The 21,044-nt window shown below is 44.1% G+C and overlaps 1 protein-coding gene across 1 annotated transcript in view; it reads right to left on the bottom strand.

The window, feature by feature from the left end:
• Positions 1-6,129: 6,129 nt before the first annotated feature.
• wscd2 (WSC domain containing 2) overlaps positions 6,130-21,044 on the bottom strand; it is a 538,109-nt gene continuing 523,194 nt past the window's right edge. Inside the window, exon 11 of the mRNA XM_048611624.1 lies at positions 6,130-8,586. Coding sequence (XP_048467581.1) covers positions 8,234-8,586 — 353 coding nt within the window. The 3' untranslated portion in view covers positions 6,130-8,233. The remainder of the gene's footprint in view (positions 8,587-21,044) is intronic.

The following is a 21,044-nucleotide window of genomic DNA, read 5'->3' as shown; positions in this document are numbered from 1 at the left end:
GACAAACAATGCCAGTCTTACTGCTACACGCGCATGAAGTTCATTTATTTTTGCTCCAGTTGTCCCTTCTGGTCTGTCGCTTTGTTGGATGTCTGCATAATATTGTGCTTTTTATGCAACTGGTATTTACGTGACCCACAGGGTGAAAAACAGAATGTCATTTCCACATGCTGCGGTCATTCCACTGGATTCTCTCCATAATTCTGGTGGGAATGTGATGTAACAAATTCTGAAGGAGGGCTGGATGTGGAAATCCCAATACCCAACCTCTCCCCTTGACCCAAAGAGGAATGAGGCCACCCTCCATGCCCCTATCCAATTCTTCGCTACATTACGTTTGTATTGTGAATCTACCGTAACTCCAGCAGAGATGGGAAACAAAGCATTATACTCTTTCAGAAAGGGGTTATTAATTCATTTGTGGGATTTAGACATTGCCGCCTGGACCAGCATTTATTGCCCATCCCTAACTGCCCTTGAGAAGCTGCCTCCTTGAACTACTGCAGTCCACCTGCTGTGCGTTGACCCACAATATCATTAGGGATGGAAATTTCAGAGAAAATTCCAAAAGGACCATCTCTGACACAATTGAACCAGGGGCTCAGGCCTTGGGAGAGGATTGATGCGTGGTCAAGTTTCCTAAACCTGTGCCTTTCTAATTGATTCCCTTTCTAAACCATTCATTGGTGAGTAGACGTCATTGTTTAAAAATCAGGGGTCGCCCATTTACAACAGAGATTAGGCAAATTTCTTTCTCCTAGAGGGCCACGAATTTATGGGACGCTCTTCCTGAAAAGGTGGTGGAAACAGAGATCTTGAAGTTTTATTTTTTATGCAGTGGGTGGTGGGTGTGTGGAATTTACTGCCTGAGTTGGTGGCAGAGGCAGAGACCTAAAACTTTTTCAAGAAGTTCCAGGATCTGCACCTTGCGTGCTGTAAACTGCAGGGCTATGGGCTGTGTGCAGGACTAGAAAGGGCACCTAGCACATGCACTTGATGTGCCAAATAACGCCCTCCTGTACTGTATCATTTCTATTTTCAAGGTGGATTTGGACAGATTCTTGTTAAGTGAAGGGGTGAAAGGTTAACAAGAGCAAGAGGAATATGGATTTGAGGTTACAATCAGATCAGCCATGACCTGACTGAATGGCAGAGCAAGCTTGATGGGCTGAATGGCCTACTCTTGGTCCTTGTTTGTAACAGTCTGCTTTCCCTGCAGCATCTTCTCTGCAGTTCTGAGGGGCGTGGTTCTGAGTAGCAATTTTGGGAATTAGTACAGAGTACTGTGACTTTTGATGGCAGCATATTTTTTTTTATTTATTCATTCACTGGATGAGGGCGTCGCTGCCCAGGCAGCATTTATTGCCCATCCCTAATTGCTCAGAAGGCAGTTAAGAGTCAACCACATTGCTGAGAGTCTGGAGTCACATGTAGGCCAGACCAGGTCAAGGTGGCAGTTTCCTTCCCTAAAGAACATTAGTGACAATGGATTCATGGTCATCATTAGACTGTCAATTCCAGATATTTATTGAATTTAAATTTCACCATCTGCAATGGCAGGATTCAAACCTGGGTCCCCAGAACATTATCTGTGTCACTGGATTAACAGTCCAGCCATTGCCTTCCCTGACTTGCATTGGAGACATCAACAATCTGATTGTTTCAGGAACAGAGTTGAAGGAGCAGTGAATTCCATGATCTGCAGTTTGAATGAGGAGCGTTTGCGATTATCTCTTTATCCACGGGTTTAAAATGGAGTGAAAACCTTTCTTTTTTAATTCATTCGCAGGATGAGGGCGTCACTGGCTAGGCATTTATTGCCTATCCTGAGGTGCCCAGAAGGCAGTTATGATTCAACCACATGTCACGTGTAGGCCAGACCAGGTAAGGATGGCAGTTTCCTTCCCTAAAGGGCATTAGTGAACCAGATGAGTTTTTCTGACATTCAGCAATGGATCCATGGTGATCATTAGACTCTTAATTCCAGATATTTATTGAATTCAAATTCCACCATTTGAACCCAGGTCCCCAGAACATTACCTGGATCTCCGGATTAACAGATCAGCGATAATACCACTAGGCTATTGCCTCCCTATGTATCTGTGCACCCTACCAGCGAAGGGCTCGTCCTGAATACTGTGTGCAGTTCTGGCCACCCTGTTATAGGAAGGATACTATTAAGCTGGAGAGAGTTAAGAAAAGATTTACCAGGATGTTGCTGGGAATGGAAGGTTTGAGTTATAAAAATAGGCTGGGATTTTTTTCACCGGAGCGTATGAAGTTGAGGGGTGACATTACGAGGTTTATAAAATCATGAGGGGTATAGATAAGGTGAATGGCAGATGTCTTTTCCCTAGGGTTAGGGATTTCAAGACTAGACGGTATATTTTTAAGGTAGGAGGAGAAAAATTTAAAAAAGACTCGAGGGGCAATATTTTTACACAGAGAGTGGTTCATGTGTGGAATGAACTTCCAAGGAAGTGATGGATGTGGGTACAGTTACAATGTTTAAAAGATATTTGGATAAGTTCACGAATACGAACTGTTTGCAGCGATACGGGTCAAGTTCAGGCAGGTGGGACTAGTTTAGTTTGGGAGAATGGTCAGCATGGACTGGTTGGACTGAAGGGTCTGTTTCTGTACTGTATGACTCTCTGACTGTATAAGGTACTGTGTGTGAATGATGCATCCTTTCAGACACATTCAACCTCTGCCACATCCTCTAAAGCTCTTGTTCCATTTATCTATCAGCCGCCATGAGTTCTCAGTAGCCTGAGAGGCTATTTGTGAAAGCTAGCTCATGGATCAAAGACAGGACTTTCCTTCTTTAGAAAGGAAGAGAGAATCAAAAGAGAGAATCAGTCATTACTTTACACACAGTACGCTGAAAAGACTTCCAGGAGAGAAAATTGATGTGGAATATCAGAGCATTCCGAACTGGAAGAGGCCATTCAACCCTTCAGCCCTGGACTGCCATCCCATTAGATTGGGACGATGTTTCTCAATTCCATCTTCCTGTACAAGGGGAGGCAATGGCCTAGCGGTATTATGGCTTGACCATTAATCCAGAGACCCCAGTAATGATCCGGGGTCCGGGTTCAAATCCTGCCATGGTAGGTGGTAGGTTCAAGACAAAAGTTTGGAATTAAGTGACTGATCATGATCACGAATCTGTTATCGATTGTTGGGTGGGGGGAAGCCAGCTTGGTTCACTAATGTCCTTTAGGGAAAGAAATTGCTGTCCTTACCCAATCTAGTCTACATGTGACTCCAGGCCCACAGCAATGTGGTTGACTCTTAATTGCCCTCTGGGAAATCAGGGATGGGCAATAAATGCTGCCTAGCCAGTGACACCCACAACCCAGGAATGAATAAAAAAAATTCCTTGATATCCCCTTCTCAGAATAAAAAAAAATTGACCAATCAGAGTTCCAACTGACCCCAAGAATCTCACCCCTTTCAGGATGAAGAATTGCAGATTTTGAACAATTTCAAATTCTGTCCTGTGAATGGTTGTGGTCTAATGGGTAGATTAGGAGTCCGACTCACCACTTTCTCCTGATTCCTCATCAGAGGTGACAGTTCCTCCATATCTGACCTAACCATTTCTTTCTAACATTGTAAACACATGCTTGCTCCCCAATCTGCTACGCTCAAGGTAATACAAAGCCAAGTTCATATGAAGATAATGTTTGTAACGTGACCAGGCCATTTGGCCTCTTCAGCTGACTCTGTAATTTGATAAGAAGGTGCAATTTTCCTTTTAATTTAACCTAAATTTTACCTTTTAATATAACATAAATCTTTCCTTTTAATATAACCTCCAAATCCCAGGCATCATTCTGATGAATCATCATTATCTCCCATGCAGGCCAATATATCCTTTTGGAGGTGAGGTGGCCAGATGGACATTCCAGAAGCAATTCACCAGCATGCTCTTTGTATTTCTAATCTTATTATACACCTCTGGAACAAGTGGGACTTGAACCAGGGCCTCTTGGCTCAGAGGTAGGGACAATACCACAGCACCACAGGACCCCTCACCAGACCCACTGAATAGTTCCAGATTTTCTGTTGGCATTTCAAATTAATAGCTCACGTTTACTGGAGTTTCTCAGGGTCGGTATTTTTAAATCAATCTGTTAATACACACCTCTGGAGCAGATAAAACTTGAACCTGGAGCTCTAGCTTATAGGTAGGGACACTACCACTGCCCACTAACATCCCAAACAGAGTGTTATACAACTAAAAGACAAATACCTCCCCCTTTTGTAATTTGGTCTGGTAGCAATGAGGGATAACTTTTCATTAGCCTTTGTCATTGAGTAGATATTTCTGAGGGTTGAGGATTAATGGTATTAGCTATATGGTCTCTTTCCCATGCCCCTCATATTGTTGACACTGGAGCTGAAAAACAGAAGACCCCTATTCACTTGAGCAGATCGCCAGAGGAAGCCAATTCCTGGAAAACGGTAGAGAAAGTGTTCTGTAAAAGATGTTACACCAATTGATCAGAATGCTGATTCAAATAGGTGGCCTGGTTGTGGTAAGCAAACACCAGACTGGTCAACTCAGCAATCAGGTCTGGATTTTCATGGAGATCTAGAGACTCCAGGGCCTTCCAATTGGTGGTGCAGTCTCAGATCCGAAATTCCTGTCCTCAATAATTCACAGGATCCTCAATGGGTACTTTGCACTGGCATTCACCTAGGTAAAGGACATGGAGGACAGTGAGTTCAGTGTGGAGCATGCGAATATGCTAGGGCATTTTCAGATCAAGAAAGAAGTGCTGTTGGATCTCTTGAAGAGCATTAAGGTGGATAAATCCCCAGGGCCCGATGGCATCTACCCCAGGTTATTGAGAGAGGCAAGACAGGAGCTTTTGCTGGGGCCTTGACCAAGATCTTTGTAGCCACTGGAGAGGTCCTGGAGGACTGGCGAGTAGCTAATATTGTTTCTTTGTTTAAGAAGGGAAATAGGGATAATCCAGGAAACTACAGACCGGTGAGTCTCACATCGATAGTTGGGAAGCTATTGGAGAGAATTCTTAGGGATAGGATTTGCGCACATTTGGAAAAGCATGGCCTAATTAGGGACAGTCAGCATGGCTTTGTGAAGGGCAGATCACGTCTTACTAGTTTGATTGAATTTTTCCAGGAGGTGATGATGGTGATCATTGAGGCTAGAACAGTGTTTGTTGTTTGCATGGATTTTAGTGAGGCTTCCGACAAGGTCCCTCATGGTAAACTCATCCAGAAGATTAAGATGCATGGGATCCACGATGACTTGGCTGCATAGATTCAGAATTGGTTTGCCCACAGAAAACAGAGGGTAGCGATGGATGTTTCTGGGGCTGGAAGTTCGTGACTAGTGGTATTCCACAGGGATTTGTACTGGTACTTCTGCTGTTTTTGATATATATAGATGATTTGGATGAAAATGTAGATGGGTAGGTTAGTAAGTTTGCAGACAGTACAAAAATTGGTGGAGTTGTGGATAGCGTAGAAGGTTGTTAAAGGTTACAGCGGGATATAAATCAGTTGCCGATATGGGCGGAGAAATGGCAGATGGAGTTTAATCTGGGTAAGTGTGAGATGCTGCACTTTGGGAGATCAAATGTTAAGGAAAAGTATACAGTTAATGGCAGGACTCTAATAGCATTAATGTACAGAGGGATCTTGGGGTACAAATCCACAGTTCCCTGAAAGTGGCCGCACAAGTACATCGGGTGGTAAAGAAGGTATATGGCATGCTTGCCTTTATTGGTCAGGGATTTGAGTACAAGAGTCAGTTATAAGACTTTGGTTGGGCCACACTGAGAGTATCATATTCAGTTCTGGTCACCACATTACAGGAAGGATGTAGAAGCTTTGGAGAGGGTGCAGAAGAGGTTTACCAGGATGCTGCCTGGATTACAGGATATGAACTATAAGGAGAGGCTAGAAAAACTCGGAATGTATTTTCTTGAGCGGCAGAGGCTGAGGAGAGACCTGACAGAAGTCTGTTAAATTATGAGATGCATAGATATGGTTGATGGTCAGAATCTTTATCCCAAAATATCTCATACCCGGGGACATCTATTTAAGGTTAGTGGGGTAAAGTTCAAAAGAGACGTGAGGGGCAAGTTTTTTTACACTGAGCGTGGTAGGAATCTGGAACGCGCTGCCAGGGGTGGTGGTGGAGGCAGATACAATAGGGGCATTTAAGGAACTTTTCGATAAGCACATGACTATATAAAGAATGGAGGGCTATGGGCCAAAGGTGGGCAGAAGGGATTAGTTTCATTTAGCGTCATGTTCAGCACCACATTGTAGGCCGAAGGGCCCGTTCCTGTGCTGTACTGCTCTACGTTCTATGTTCTATTTCCAATAGATCCTGTTTTTGCTGAGGAAGGGGTAGTGGGGGTAGGTTGTGATTACCAAATGTGGGAATTCCTGCATCCAGCAATGCTATTCAAACTCAGTGCTGAGTTCAGGCTGAGCCTATTTTTGCTGGAGCAAGGGCCTTAGCTGATTGTGTGGGAGTTACAATTCTTTTGAGAAGATTTAAATCCTTTTGGATAAGGCCTCTCGAAATTCCAAGTTGATAACTTATTCAGAAGGCCAGCCCTTGAAACGTTGAGAAGCAAAACTGTTGGGTGGATTGGCCATGCTAAATTGCCCATAGTGTTCAGGGATGTGTAGATTGGGTGGGTTATGATGGATGGGTCTGGGTGGGATGCTCTGAGGGGCAGTGTGGATTTGTTGGGCTGAAGGGCCTGTTTCCATACCGTAGGGATTCTATGATTCTATGAAAACTGCCTGCCTCACCTCGAGAACTGAAGCAATCTGTTAAAGGAGCTTACCTCTGACCTGTGTCTGGGGTGATGGGTCCAATTCCCTCCAGCATCTGCCTCATCCCCAGAGTGTTCGGGGCATTTATTTTCCCTCAAGGGACTCAGCAGCAGAACTGCAGGCTGAAATAATTTAGCAACAACCTGGTTGGTCAAGTTGCAGAGGCGAGATGACTACAGTTTTAATTACTGTTTGGCTAAAGGCATTAATTGAGGTTTTCATGGAAAATTGGAGAGATAGAAGCAATTTATTGATTTAGGCAGCCCATGTGATCTTGACTATGGCGAAACTTTGCAACCCCTGTATGTACGAATTAATTACTGGTGGGATCATGTTTCTGCTCACTCTTCTGGTGCAATGCTTTAAGACCTACTTCACAGTCGAAGACAGTTGTTCTTTTCCATTGGTCAGCTCTCACTGAAACAAGAATGGATTGTGCAGTCAACTTGACAAACCAAAGGCTGTACATCAGAGTCATCCCACCCGTCCCTATGTCAGCAAGGTGTGATCTGCTGCTATTCCCAGATATCCAGTGATGGAACACATTTAGGGAATTTTGAAATGAGCTGCCACAATTCGACAGGTGGTGGAGGTCAGGAACGTTTAATCCTGTTCTGAAGTGCGAAAGGAGTAGCCAACAGGACGTACTGTCTCCTTGCATTAGATGCGTTAGCCACATCAAGTGCACTTGCTGACTGGATGCAACAGTCCTCAACAGCAGACAACAACAGTCCAAAATTAATGCAAATTCTGAGAGGTACAGAAAGGAAAGACAATGGTCACTTTCTCAAACCATCTGTGGATTGGCTGCTGACAGCAGTGAGCTACACCATACCCATCATGATTTTGAAATAGGTAGGTGTTAGGCCGCTGTTGAAATGCTTCTCTCCAACTTACCCCTCTCCTCCACTTCCCTCTATGTAAACAAGGAGACCGTACCAGTCATCTCCATTACCCCAGTTTCACTCCAATTAACTACAGAGGGCCAGATTCCTTTGAGATTATTACCGGATAATCCCTTCCCTCTGTAGGTGGGTAGCACCATTCCTCAGCTCAAGCAAAACGATAAAAGCCATAACTAAGAGTATTGTTCAGCTTCAAAGAGCCTGTTTGCCAAACTGTTTGCTCTGGTTAAAAAAAGTAGCACGGGTTTCATGTCAATCACTTTCCCTTACTCGTGACACCCCACTTGCTAAAGATTGTCTGCTGGCATGTCTACGCTATAAGGTTACTAACCCCATCTGCATTTGGTGACCTTTACTCTAGACAGTTGATGCACTTGGAAAGCTAATAGCTGCAGAATATTAAAAAAGAAGCCACCCACTGGGTGGAGAGTAGTCCTGGCCAGGGAAAGGGAAAGGAGATACAGCCAACGTTTCGAACGCATTTACCGACAAAATCATCTGGGGGCATAGTCCTCAGGGACACCAGTCAGGTTTCTCAGTTTGAGGGCCGTGTCAACAGTCTTGATGAAAATGTCAATCATCTTCCTCATCTCGGGCGTGTAGGGATCGTATTCCAGTTTGCGTAGGCCGGAGCGTTTGAAATTGCCGTCCTTTTGGCTTTCAACGCAAAGTAGCCGGTCATCAGAAACGTTAAGGCCCAGCACGGACACCATTTTCTTCAGCTGGTTAAAGAGGTCACGTTTCAGATCTTCGTAATGAACCACCAGGACCTTCTTGCCATATTTCAACCAGTCAAGTGTGTGGGATGCCCACCAAGGTGCATAGTTCTTCACAAACTCCGGCCACTCTGTCGAGCAAACAAATAAGATATTACAATTCGCAAAGGCTTCTTTTTCACATCTGAGGTAACCGAACTCAGAAACACACGCAAAAGGAAATACTCATTTTGTTTTTCCAACTCCAACAGTTGTTGGTAAGGTCAGGCCCAGGGTTCCTGGTGTCAACTGCCTCTGAATATCCCATCCAAGAGACATCCATCATGTCTGACACTGGATTGGCAGACTCATGGACACTGAAGCCAACATTAACACAGTTATACACTCGGCTGATGCACACATTTCCCTGAATGGAAACATTGGTCATGAGTCAGAAATGTAAACTCTGAGTGGTCACCCTCAGTCCAAACAAATTCAATACCTCAGCTCAGATTAGCGAATATGTTGCAGACCAGGCATCCATCTGGAAGCTTCTAAATCAGCATTATTTGTACTAACTCTGTCCAGTGGTTTCCTAACGGAGCTGCTGAAGTAAGCAACTCATTAACTTTGAGGGAGAGTCATCACAGAATCATAGATGTCTCCTGCACAGCAAAAGGCCTTTGGCCCATTGAGTCTGCACTGGTCAAAATCTAACTAATTATTTTAAACTACCTAAAAATTCTAAACTAACCTAACTATTCTAATCCAATTTTTCAGCACTGAGCCCAGAGCCTTGTATACCTTGGCAATGCAAATGTACGTCCAAATACTACTTCAATGTTATGAGGGTTTCTACTTCTATCACCCTTACAGGCAGTGAGTTCCAGATTCTCACCACCTTCAGGGTGAAAACATTTCCTCACATCTCCTCTAAACCTCCTGCCCCTTACCTTAAGTCTATTCCTCTGGTCAAGATCACTCCATCAAGGGGCAAGTTCCTTCCTGTCTATGCCCCTAACCATATGTCCCTCCCATAATTTTATACATCTCAATCATATCCCCACTCAGTCTCCTCTGCTCCATTGAAAACAACACCACTCTATTCAATCTCTCTTCATAACTGAAACTCTCCAGCCAAGGCAAGATCTTGGAAAATCTCCTCTACACCCTCTCCCGTGCTATCACACACCTCCTATAATGTGGATTCCAGAACTGCGCACAATATTCTACCTGTGGCCTAAACAATGGCTTAGACAGTTCCAGCATCACCCCATTGCTCATAAGCTCTATGCCTTGGCAAGTATCTCTGATGTCTTCTTAATCACTTTGTCTACCTGTTCCACTCCCTTAAGGGACTGGGAGACATGTACACCAGATCCTTGGTGCTTCAGGGAAAACATGTCAAATGGTAGGACCCTGGGAGCACTGCAGGCTCATCATCTCACGTTTGTGGTAGAGAAATGAAAACTAAGGAACACATTGATATACACAGCTCTCAGATATCTTGTTTGACCTGTCCAAGTGCTTCAGAATGCTGAGGGCTGTGCATGTCAAATGCATGCCTTAGTTTTCAGTTTTGTACCACAAACATGACTTGTTCTCCTTTTATGATGAGCCTGTAGGGCTCCCAAAACTTGTTTCTTAAGTCCAACATTCCACCTTGCACAGTTTATCATTCTTTTTTGTAAACCACAAAGGGTGTTGGGCTTGTGATGCTTATTGCCTGGTTGCCTCAGCCTGCTACAATCTAAAATGGTGGTGTCAGAGAATGACTTAAACCTGTGGGATTATACACTGGTGAATCCATTCAATTAATACTTAGCAAAAGCAAAAGAGAAATGCATGTTGCTTTTGATGAAAACATGAAGAACTTGTGAGGATAAATAAATACAGCACTGCGTTAGGATATACAATTTGGATGCGTAAGTATGGAATATTGTGCTTGGACAAAAAAAACCTGTTACGATGAAGCCGTAAAGACATTTCTGTCACACAGGCAAATGTCCTAAAGGTAGCTTTGCATGACGGAGAGCAAATGAGGAGCAGAAATGCAAATTCATAGTCCCACTCTCCTTCCTGCAGACACTTCCTTGTGAACACCCAATAATAAAGAAAACATTCAAGGTCTTTTAAAAATGACTGCACTCCTTTTCCATCTAAAAGTAGCTCCATTAGCCAGCAGATAGTAGGAACTGCAGATGCTGGAGAATCTGAGATAACAAGGTGTAGAGCTGGATGAACACAGCAGGCCGAGGAGCAGGAAAGCTGACGTTTCGGGTCTAGACCCTTCTTCAGAAAAAGATTTTCTGAAGAAGGATCTAGGCCCGAAACGTCAGCCTTCCTGCTCCTCTGATGCTGCTTGGCCTGCCGTGTTCATCCAGCTCTACACCGTGTTATCCCATTAGCCAGCAGTTATTTCTCAACTCTGGGCACCAGCCTCCTGGTTCAGGTAGCTGGGAAGGAGCCATTGATGCTTCAGTGTCTGAACTTCATGTTCGGTTTCTCCCAGTCAGATGCGCAGAGCAGATGCCTGATTAAGCGGCTAACTGTAGCCAAGTCCCCACTGAATCATCAGAGAGAGAAGCTATTTCATTAGCAGATATAGGGCAATTCACCTTGTGTAATCACAGCACATAAGACTTTGCTTTACAATGGCCCTGAGGAGATCATAAAACTAATGCCACAGAACTGTGTGACAATTTAACAGATACTTCAGCCTCAGCAAAGGCAACAGCTGGGACACCATGTCTGGAGCTGAAAGATGAGGCTAGGGTCTCAACATGGCAAAGCCATTGCAGTGAGCACACCATAATATCTCCTGCCATAGTTTGCAATAGAAATCCACAAACAATGAAGTCCTGTCTAATTATGTTACTAACAACATCTTCAAGTAAATAATGTTGTTGGCAACTATTTCATTAATTCAACATTTGTTGTCTCAATATGGGCACTTTCTTGTCTTTCTTGAGACATCCAGCCTGTTGATTCGAAATTCATGTGCCCAACCTTCTGTTCCAAGTTTTCACTTGCGCAAGTGTAATGGGACCTCGGTGAGATTTACTTACACACAGCACTACACATTTAGGGGAAAGTCTCCTCCTTTTTCCAACCATCGGCTTTTGACGATAGATGCGGTTGGGCAACATCAACACAGTGACTGGTGGATATGGGGTTACAGTGTTAACCTGTTTGCAAAACTGCAATTACATCATAGAGCTGTACACCATAGAAACAGACCCTTTGGTCCAACTTGTACATGATGACCAGATATTCCAAATTAATCTAGTCCCATTTGCCAGCATTTGGCCCAGATCCCTTTAAATCTGTCCTATTCATGTACACACCCATATGCCTTTTAAATGTTGTAATTGTACCAGCCTCCACCACTTCCTTTAGCAGGTCATTCCACACACACACCACCCTCCACATGGAAAAGTTGCCCCATAGCTCCCTTTTAAATCTTTCCTCTGTCACCTCATTGATGCCAATGTAGTGGATGCTTTGTTGAGGTTGAATAGATGGACCTTATGTCTAGGGTGGATGACAGAGGTGAACACAGTATCAAAAACAAACTCTGGTAAATGCTCCTTGATTTGATATTTGATCTATCTCAGGGCCCATTGTTTGGAGCTTGGCCCATGTAGCAGGCATTTTTTCTGCAACTAAGTCGAGCATCCAGATGTGAATCCAGAGTCTGTTATCAATGTCTTCAACCTGTACCTTCTCAATGTGGTAAAGTTACAAAAATTCCTCTTGCTCTCTTCAGATCAAAGATGTAGCCTTGGGTACCAGCATGGATGCCAGTTATACCTGTTTCTACGTGGGGTACAAAATTGGAATTTGTTCCAATTCTACTCTGGCCCCACATACAACTCTTTGTCCAGTACATTGAGAACATCATCGGTGTGGCCTCCCTCTCTCATATGGAATTAGAAAGAATTACCAAGTTTGCGTTCAATTTCCAACCTGTTCTCACCTTCACTTGGTCTGTCTCTGACCCCTCCCTTCCCTTCCTCGATCTCTCTGTTTCCATTTCTGTGGATAGGCTGGCCATTGATACACTCCACAAACCAAACGACTCTCACAGTTACTTTGACTTTACATTCTCACACCCTGCTTCCTGTAAGGACTCCACTCCATTCTCCCAATTTCTCTGTCTCCATTGCATCTATTCTGGCAATGTCACCTTCTTCGGGGGGAGGGGAGGGGCTCAGAAACGTCCACCTGTTTCCTCAACCAAAGATTCCCCACCACTGTGGTTGCCAAGGCCCTCAGCTGTGTCGAACTCCTCTCCCATGCTTCTGCCCTCATCCCTTATCTTCCCTCCCAGAACAGTGATAGGGTCCCCCTAGTCCTTCACCTACCATGCCACCAGCATCCACATCCAAAGGATCATGAACTGCTCATTTCTGTCAACTCCAACGGAATACCATCCCCAGACACCTATTCCCCTTCTCTCCCTTGTCAGCCTTCTGCAGGAACCATTCCCTCCGGGACATCCTGTTCCACTCCTCCTCCACTCCCAACGCTTCCCCACGACCCAACAGCACCTTCCCATGCAATAGCAGTAGGTGTAACACCTGATCATTTAATATCTCATTACCAAAGGCCCCAACCATACCTTCCAGGTGAAGCAGCGCTTTACCTACCCTTTACTCAATCTAGTCTATTGTGTTCACTGCTCACAATGTGGTCCCCTCTACTCTGGGGAAATGAAATGCCAACTGGATGCCCTCATTACGGAACACCTACGTTCTGTTTGCAAAGATCACTGCAAGTATCGAGTTGCCTGGCACTTTAACACACTGCCATGTTCCCTGGCCAACATTCCTGTCTCTGTTGCCTTGCAGCGAAGTTCAGCACAAGCTGGAAGAACAGCATCTCATTTTCTACTTGAGGTGCCTGCAGCTTTCAGGACTCAGTTGTGAGTTCAATAAGTTTATAGCCTGAATACGTTCTTCCCAGCCTTTTACGTACTCCCACACCTCAGGCCCTGTCATCACACAGGCTTCTTTCAGCACAGACAATGCATTTTCACCCACTAATGGTCCCAATTGGCAGCTTTTTTTGCTCCCTGGCTTACCATTGCCAATCCCTTTGTCTGCCTAACATCCCTTCTCTCCCTCAGAACTCTGTCTTCACCTATTTCTTACTCCTTTATTCCCCTCCACCACCCCTGTCTTCAGCAACATTCCACCTTTTCCTAGCCACCATCAGTCCTGAAGAAGGGTCACCGAACCCAAAACATTAACTCTGCTTTCTCTCCACAGATGCTGCCAGACCTGCCGAGTTTCTCCAACAATGTCTGTCTTTGTTTCAGAGTTACAGCGTCCTCAGTTCTTTGTTTCACTTTAATTACAAAAACTACATGTTGCTTTTCAGGAAAGATTGGGCCACATTAATTTTTATTGCTCCTATTTCTTTCATTTTTATGAAAATTCATGACTATTCCAGACAGACTTGACTGTGAAGCAGAACTCATGTCTTGGCTCATTTTCTTCCTTAATATTTGGCTATGGCACTGCCTGCTCTGTGAACTTTAACTTTTCACTTAGTTCAAAGGCAAAAATTGGAAAATCAGCAGTTGTGTTCAATCTTTGACATTGAGGACTCTCTCCATTGTGTTGGGTAGAATGACCACTATACTAAATGGGATAGACTTGGAACAGATCTAAGTTACTGAAGATGGGGCACCTATGAGGCACTGTGAGCCATCAACAGCAGCAAAACTGTACTCCAGCACAATCTTCAAACTCATGGCCCGATATATCCCCCACTCAACCATTACCATCATGCCAGGGGATCAACCCTGGTTCAATGGAGAGTGTAGCAGGGCATGCCAAGAGCAGTACCAGGCATACCCAAAAATAATATGTCAACATGGTGAACGCACAACACAGGAAAATTTGTGTGTCAACAGTAAAAGCAGCAAGTGATAGAGAAATCTATCACACAAAAAGAAATGGATCAGATAGAATTGAACCCCTACAGTGTGGAAACAGGCCCTTTGACCCAACAAGTCCACACTGGCCCTCAGAGCATCCCACCCAGACCCATCCCCCTATAACCCACCTAATCTACACATCCCTCAACACTACAGGCAATTTAGCTTGGCCAATTCACCTAACCTGCAATTCTTTGGACTGTGGGAGGAAACCGGAGCACCCGGAGGAAACCCACGCAGACACAGGGAAAATGTGCAAACTCCACACAGACAGTCGCCCGAGGGTGGAATCGAACCCGGGTCCCTGGCGCTGTGAGGCAACAGTGCTAACCACTGTTCTAAGCTTTGTATTCTAACCACGTTCAGTTGTGAATGGTGGTGGACAATGAAATAACTCACTGGAGGAGGAGGCTTCACAAATATCCCCCTCCTCAATAATAGGGGAGTCCAGCACATCAGTGCCAGAAGTAAGGCTAAGGCATTTTCAACAATCTTCAGCCAGAAGTGCCAAGTGGATGTTTCGTTTCGGCCTCCTTCAGAGTCCCTGGCATTGCAGATGCAACAATTCAGCCGATTCTATTCACTCAATGTAATATCAAGAAACAGTTGGAGGGACTAGACTGCAAAGTGCTGGCAACAGAACTGAAGACTTGTGCTCCAGAGCTTGCCATGCCCCCTAGCCAAGCTGTTCCAGTATAGTTACAGCACTACCATACACTCAACAATATGGAAAAATTGCCCAGGTATATCCTGCACACATTAAACAGGACAAATCCAACCCGGCCAACTACTGAGCTACCAGTCCACTCTGATCAGTAAAGTGGTGGAAGATTTCATCAACAACACTATCAAGAGTAGTGTTGTGAGTAGCTCGCCTGCCTGATTTCCCAAAACCTGTCCACCATCTACAAGGCACAAATCAGGAGTGTGATGGAATACTCCCCACTTGCCTGGATGGGTGCAGTTCCACCAACACTCAAGAAGCTGGACACTGTCAAGGACAAAGCAGCCCGCTTGATGGGCATCACATCCACAAACGTCCACTCACTCCACCACTGACACTCAGTAGCAGAAATGTGTACCATCTAGAAGATGCACTGCAGAAATTCACCAAAGCTCCTACATCAACACCTTCCAAGCATTGGCCACTTCCATTTAAGAGGATAACAGCAGCAGATATGTGGGAACACTATCACCTGCAAGTTCCTCTTCTGGCCACTCGCTATCCTGACTTGGAAATATACCACTGTTCCTGCAGTGACATTGTGTCAGAATTCTGGCCCACCCTCTTTAACGTGACTGCGTGTGCCCCTACACCACAGAAATTTGATTTGATTTGAAATATTGTTGTCACTTGTACCGAGATACAGTGAAAAGAATTGTTTTGCATGCTAACCAGACAAATCATACTTTACACAATTACATTAAAGTAATAGAACACAATGCAGAATATAGTGTTACAGCTACAGAGTAGGTGCAGAGAAAGATCAACTCCATTATAAATATAAAATAATATAAATAAAATAATCAATATGTAAAATCTAATATTAAATAAACTAATATATGAGAGATCAGAGACTTCAGCGATTCAAGAAGGTAGCTCATCATCACCTTCTCTTCTGCAATTAGGGATGAGCAAAAAATGCTGGTAAAGACTACATCTCTGAATTAATGTAAAAAATGTACAATTACTCACTTTCCTTCCCAACAATCCTGCCAACGAATCAGCAACCAGTACTCCCTCTATAAATTAGCCTGTCTGAGCTAAGCCTTCTGTGTCGTCTGCAGATAACACTTGAAGTCACTGATTATGACCCCCAGTAGTGCTGAAATCAGCAAGAATACAATAAATGATACATCATAGACAAAACTCTTTGTTTTTCCAATTGTACCTGAACCAGTGGGACTAAGTAGACAAGGGTCTATGAACTAAGATTGAGAATACTTGGAACAGTGCTGTTTTCTCTTGGTAATTTACTGAGATGTCCTGTGCTCAGTTCTGGAGCGCACAAGGGGTTCAGAAGGAAGAACAACACCTTAAAACAGTTCACATCAAACCTCTGCTCATTGTGAGATATTGTATTATGATTCTCTTTACTATTTCAATCCCAAGCGCTCTATGTTTTCTATACTGCATTTCCGTTCATTCATCCATAACTCTTTATTAACTCACTCACAAGTGCCCTACGTTTACTATACCGCGTTTCCATTCACACATCCATAAAACCGCATCTTTTTTAGCACATTTTACTCTTACAAGATAAACTAAATTAAACAGCCCTTCCAACCCATTACTGTTTCTTTACACCTATTGATTCTTATTGGCTCCATGCTGCAAGCAATGTTTAGACCTGTTTCTGTATCAAAGGTTACAGCCGAATAAGTGTTAATACCGTAACCTACTCAGAACAATGCCATGCCTACCAGAGTGTCTCCATAACTCACTCAAAATTTTGGAAAGATTATAAACCATCTCTCGGGACCTGAATAAGTTGCAGAACTTCAAACAGTTTCATCCACTAGGAATCACTTTTTAAATCCATATTAAATAGGGCTGCAACCCCCTTTAAGGAACTCACTATCAAAGAGCGCTTCCATGAAACTGCATGAATGAATGTGTAAGAACTGTCAAAACCGGCAATTGTAAACGAAATCTCATGAACCAGCTGTGGGAAATCAGTTTAATATCCTCTATACTTTTACACATATAATTTCTCACTTATTTAGACCATATAGGTCTAGTACTTTTGCTAACATTGCTAACTTCAAAGGCAAAAGGACTAACACCTCTTAATTATGCAAGTTCAGACCTGACAGACATTCTAATCCCATCAGGAGTAACAGCCAGCATTTAGCAAGTGCTCAAACCATCTCCTGATTCCTCAGGACAGGTTGTGTCAGGTCAAGGAAGTGGGGATGAGAAGGAGGGTTGGTCATGGGATGAGGCCAGGGGTGGGGAGATTTTGAAACTAGTAAAGTCCACAATGAGACCATTGGGTTGTAGGCTCCTAAGGCGGAATACGAGGTGCTGCCCCTCCAGTTTCGGTGTGGCGTCGTTGTGACACTGGAGGAGGTCCAGGATGGACATCTTCTCTCCCACCTATCTGTTCCTCCCACCTCACTGACCAATCCCCACCACTGCCTACCTGCACTCACCTATCAGCATCCCACCTACCTTCCCCAGCCCTACCCCTCCTCTCTCTATTTATTTCCTAGCTCCCTTCCCCCTCTCCCATTTCTGAAGAAGGGTCCCGACCCGAAACGTCAGCTTTCCTGCTCCGCTGATGCTGCCTGGCCCGCTGTGTTCCTCCAGCTCCACACTGCGTTATCTCTGACTCCAGCATCGGCAGTTCTTATTATCTCTCACTGTAAAACTGTACTTGGGATTCCATTGCCACCTCATGCTGTACGACTGTGGATGCTCAATAAAGATGCTATTTTTGCCACTCAACAAACTCGGTCATTATTGAATACGATCCCACACCATCAAAGTGTGATATGCAGTTTGAACTGCATGGAAACATTTCCAAACATCTTTCTTTCTAAATGAAGAGAGGCTTTATGATTGATTTGGCCACTGCCTGTGCATTGTGCTTGTAAAGTAAACAATGATTGCTGTGTCGATGTGGGGACTGCTCTCTGTTAATGACACTGTTTTGCTCAATAGGATCTGTTTGAGTTGAGGGAAAGAAGGCTCCACATGGTCAAAAGCTGTATCAAACTAAGCTACAAACTATGAGGTCTTCTTTTTGTTACTGATAGACAATCCAACACTGCTTTTAACTCGTTACATTATTCGAAAACTGAGTCTAGGTCTCAGTGTAATGAAATTATTAAGCTTGAGAGGGTTCAGAAGAGATTTACCAGGATGATTCTGGGAATGGAGAGTTTGAGTTACTAAGGGAGGCTGGATAGGCTGGAACTTTTTCACTGGATCTAAGAGGTTGAGCGGTTTCTACAATAATAAGGAGTATATATAAGGTGAATGGCAGATGTCTTTTCCCTAGGGTGGGGGATTTCAAGACTAGGGGGCATATTTTAAGGTGAGAGGAGAAAGATTTAAAAAAGACATCAGAGGCAACTTTTTTATACAGAGTGACTCAAATGTGGAATGAAGTTCCAGAGGAAGTGGTGGATGTGGGTACAATAATAATGTTTAAAAGACATTTAGGTAAGTACATGAATAAGAAATGTCTGGAGGGATATGGAATAAGTGCATGCAGGTGAGACTAAGTTCAGTTTGGGAACATAGTTGGCATGGACTGGTTGGACCAAAGGGTCTGTTTCTGTGCTGTATGACTGTACGACCCTATGAAATGGATATATCACTTGGATGCAGTTTGAAGAGTTCAAAGAACATTGACCAAATACCAGTTGAATCAAGCCATCAGACCCATGATTGAATCAAATCTGGCTTGCTACAACCTTTCATGATATTTCATTCTATCTCTCAGTGTTAGAGCAAATGGCAATGCCTCAGTTTGAACCTTTGAACCTGTGGAGGTGGACAGAGGGAGGGGGCAGAGAAAACAAGATGTGCCATGGACAAAATGAAAACCTCAGTCTGACGCTGTAATGAGTGATGGGCCTGATGGTGTTGTCACCATGTGATAGTATTGTCTAGTTGTTTGCCAGGGTACACAACCCAGGAGTTGGGTTGCAGAGGGGGAGGGGAATTAAAAGGGATGGAGGATTGGAAAATGGAGGTGGCATTGCAGCTATTTCGATTGTGTTCAGTTCAACTGTGACACATTTCACCCTGAGAGTCAATATTATTTCATAATAATATGTGTATGCTTTCCAATTACGTTACATTATTAACCCTAGCTCCAAAAGCCACTTCTTTTTAAATGAGTATCAACATGAGGTCAGCTCATGGTGGACATGAGGTTAGACACAACACAGTGTGGAGCTGGAGGAACACAGCAGGCCAGACAGCATCAGAGGAGCAGGAAAGTTGGCGTTTCGGGTCGGGCTTGCTATCTCCGGACATTGAGGTGAGTTGATATGGTAGACACAAGGGCAAGGATGATAGCTTGAGGGCACAGGTTGACATGAGTTGGCACTAAGTTGGATTAAAGGAACATGGGATGTGGGTAGCAGGACATAGTTTGGCATGGAGAGTATGAATAATCATTGGGGATGCAAGGAGGGCATGATAGATTGATTTATTGTCATGTGTACTAAAGTACAGTGAAAAGCTTTGTTTACAAACAGTAAAGGCAGATTATATTAAGCAAGGATACACAGATCAAAAAAACTTAGACAGAGGCATACAGGTTACAGTGCACAGGGTGTGCGCAAAGTGGGATGAACGTTAGCAGGATTAGTGTTATTTGAGGCTAGACAGTCCATTCATCAGTCTGATAATGGCCAGGAAGAAGCTGTTCCTGAACCTGCTCATGCATGAGTTCAAGCTTCTGTATCTTCTGCATCTTGTGCCTGATGGAAGAGGTTGTAGGAGGTCAGTACCCAGGGTGCGATGGGTCTTTGATGATGTTGGCAGCTTTTCTGTGGCAGCGAGCTGTGTAAATAGAGTCCATGGATGGAAGGTTGGCTTCCCTCATGGTCTGGGCTGTGCACAACACCTTCTGTAGTCTTTTTTTAACCATCCTGGGCAAAGCAGTTGCAATACTAGGCCGTTATGCACCCGGACAGTATGCTTTCAATGGTGCATCTGTAGAAGTTGGGGAGGGACCTTATGGACATGCCAAATTTCCTGAACCGCCTGAGGAAGAATAGGTGTTGTTGTGCCTTCTTGACTGTCGCATCTACATGGGAAGTCCAGGACAGGTTGTCAGTTATCGTCACTCCTAGGAACTTGATGCTCTCCACCTTCTCAACCTCAGTTCCATTGATGTAGATGGGAGTGTGTTCTTATCCTTTCTTTCAGAAGTCAATGATCGGTTCTTTAGTTTTGCTGACATTGAGAGATACATTATTATCATTGCACCACATCACCAAGCCCTCTATCTCCCTTCTCTATTTTCACTCATCGTTGTTAGATATCCATCCCATCACAGTCATGTCATCAGCAAATTTATAGATGGCGTTTGTTCGAGGTGGCAGTGGTTTAGTATGGATGGGGCATGGGGAAACTGCGGCAGATGTGAGGGGTTGTACAAGTTACAGGGATGTCTTTTGTTTTATTCTTTTTAAAGAAATTGTTGAAAAAACGCCAGCTTATCGAGCTGGGCTGCCTGCCCAGCCTATCTTTGTAGCCAGCAGCTCCTGCACTGTTTCTTGGATCAATCACCATGATTTCTCACAAACCCAGTATCTATGCAATCCTTTCCCCATCTCTCAAATGAAAATACTATGTTCTGGGTACTTGTTTCGAGTCAAGTATATGGAACATTTATGTGATGGAATACTCCCCACTTATCTGGATGAGTACAGCTTCAATAACACTCAAGAAGCTTGACACCATCCAGGACAAAGCAGCCTGGTTGATTGGCACCACATCCACAAACATCCACTCCCTCCCCATCATCACTCATTGCAGCAGTGTGTGCTATCTACAAGATGCACGGCAGAAATTCACCAAGCATCCCTCGACAGCATCTTCCAAACCCACAACCACTTCCATTTAAAAGTACACAGGCAGCAGATACATGGGAACACCACCCCCTACAAATTCCCCTCCAAGCCACGGAACCATAT

Source organism: Rhincodon typus, chromosome 24, assembly GCF_021869965.1.
Source record: "Rhincodon typus isolate 14 chromosome 24, sRhiTyp1.1, whole genome shotgun sequence".
NCBI lineage: Eukaryota > Metazoa > Chordata > Chondrichthyes > Orectolobiformes > Rhincodontidae > Rhincodon > Rhincodon typus.
Note: the sequence above shows the minus strand (reverse complement) of the source record. Positions and strands in the feature narration are given on the sequence as shown.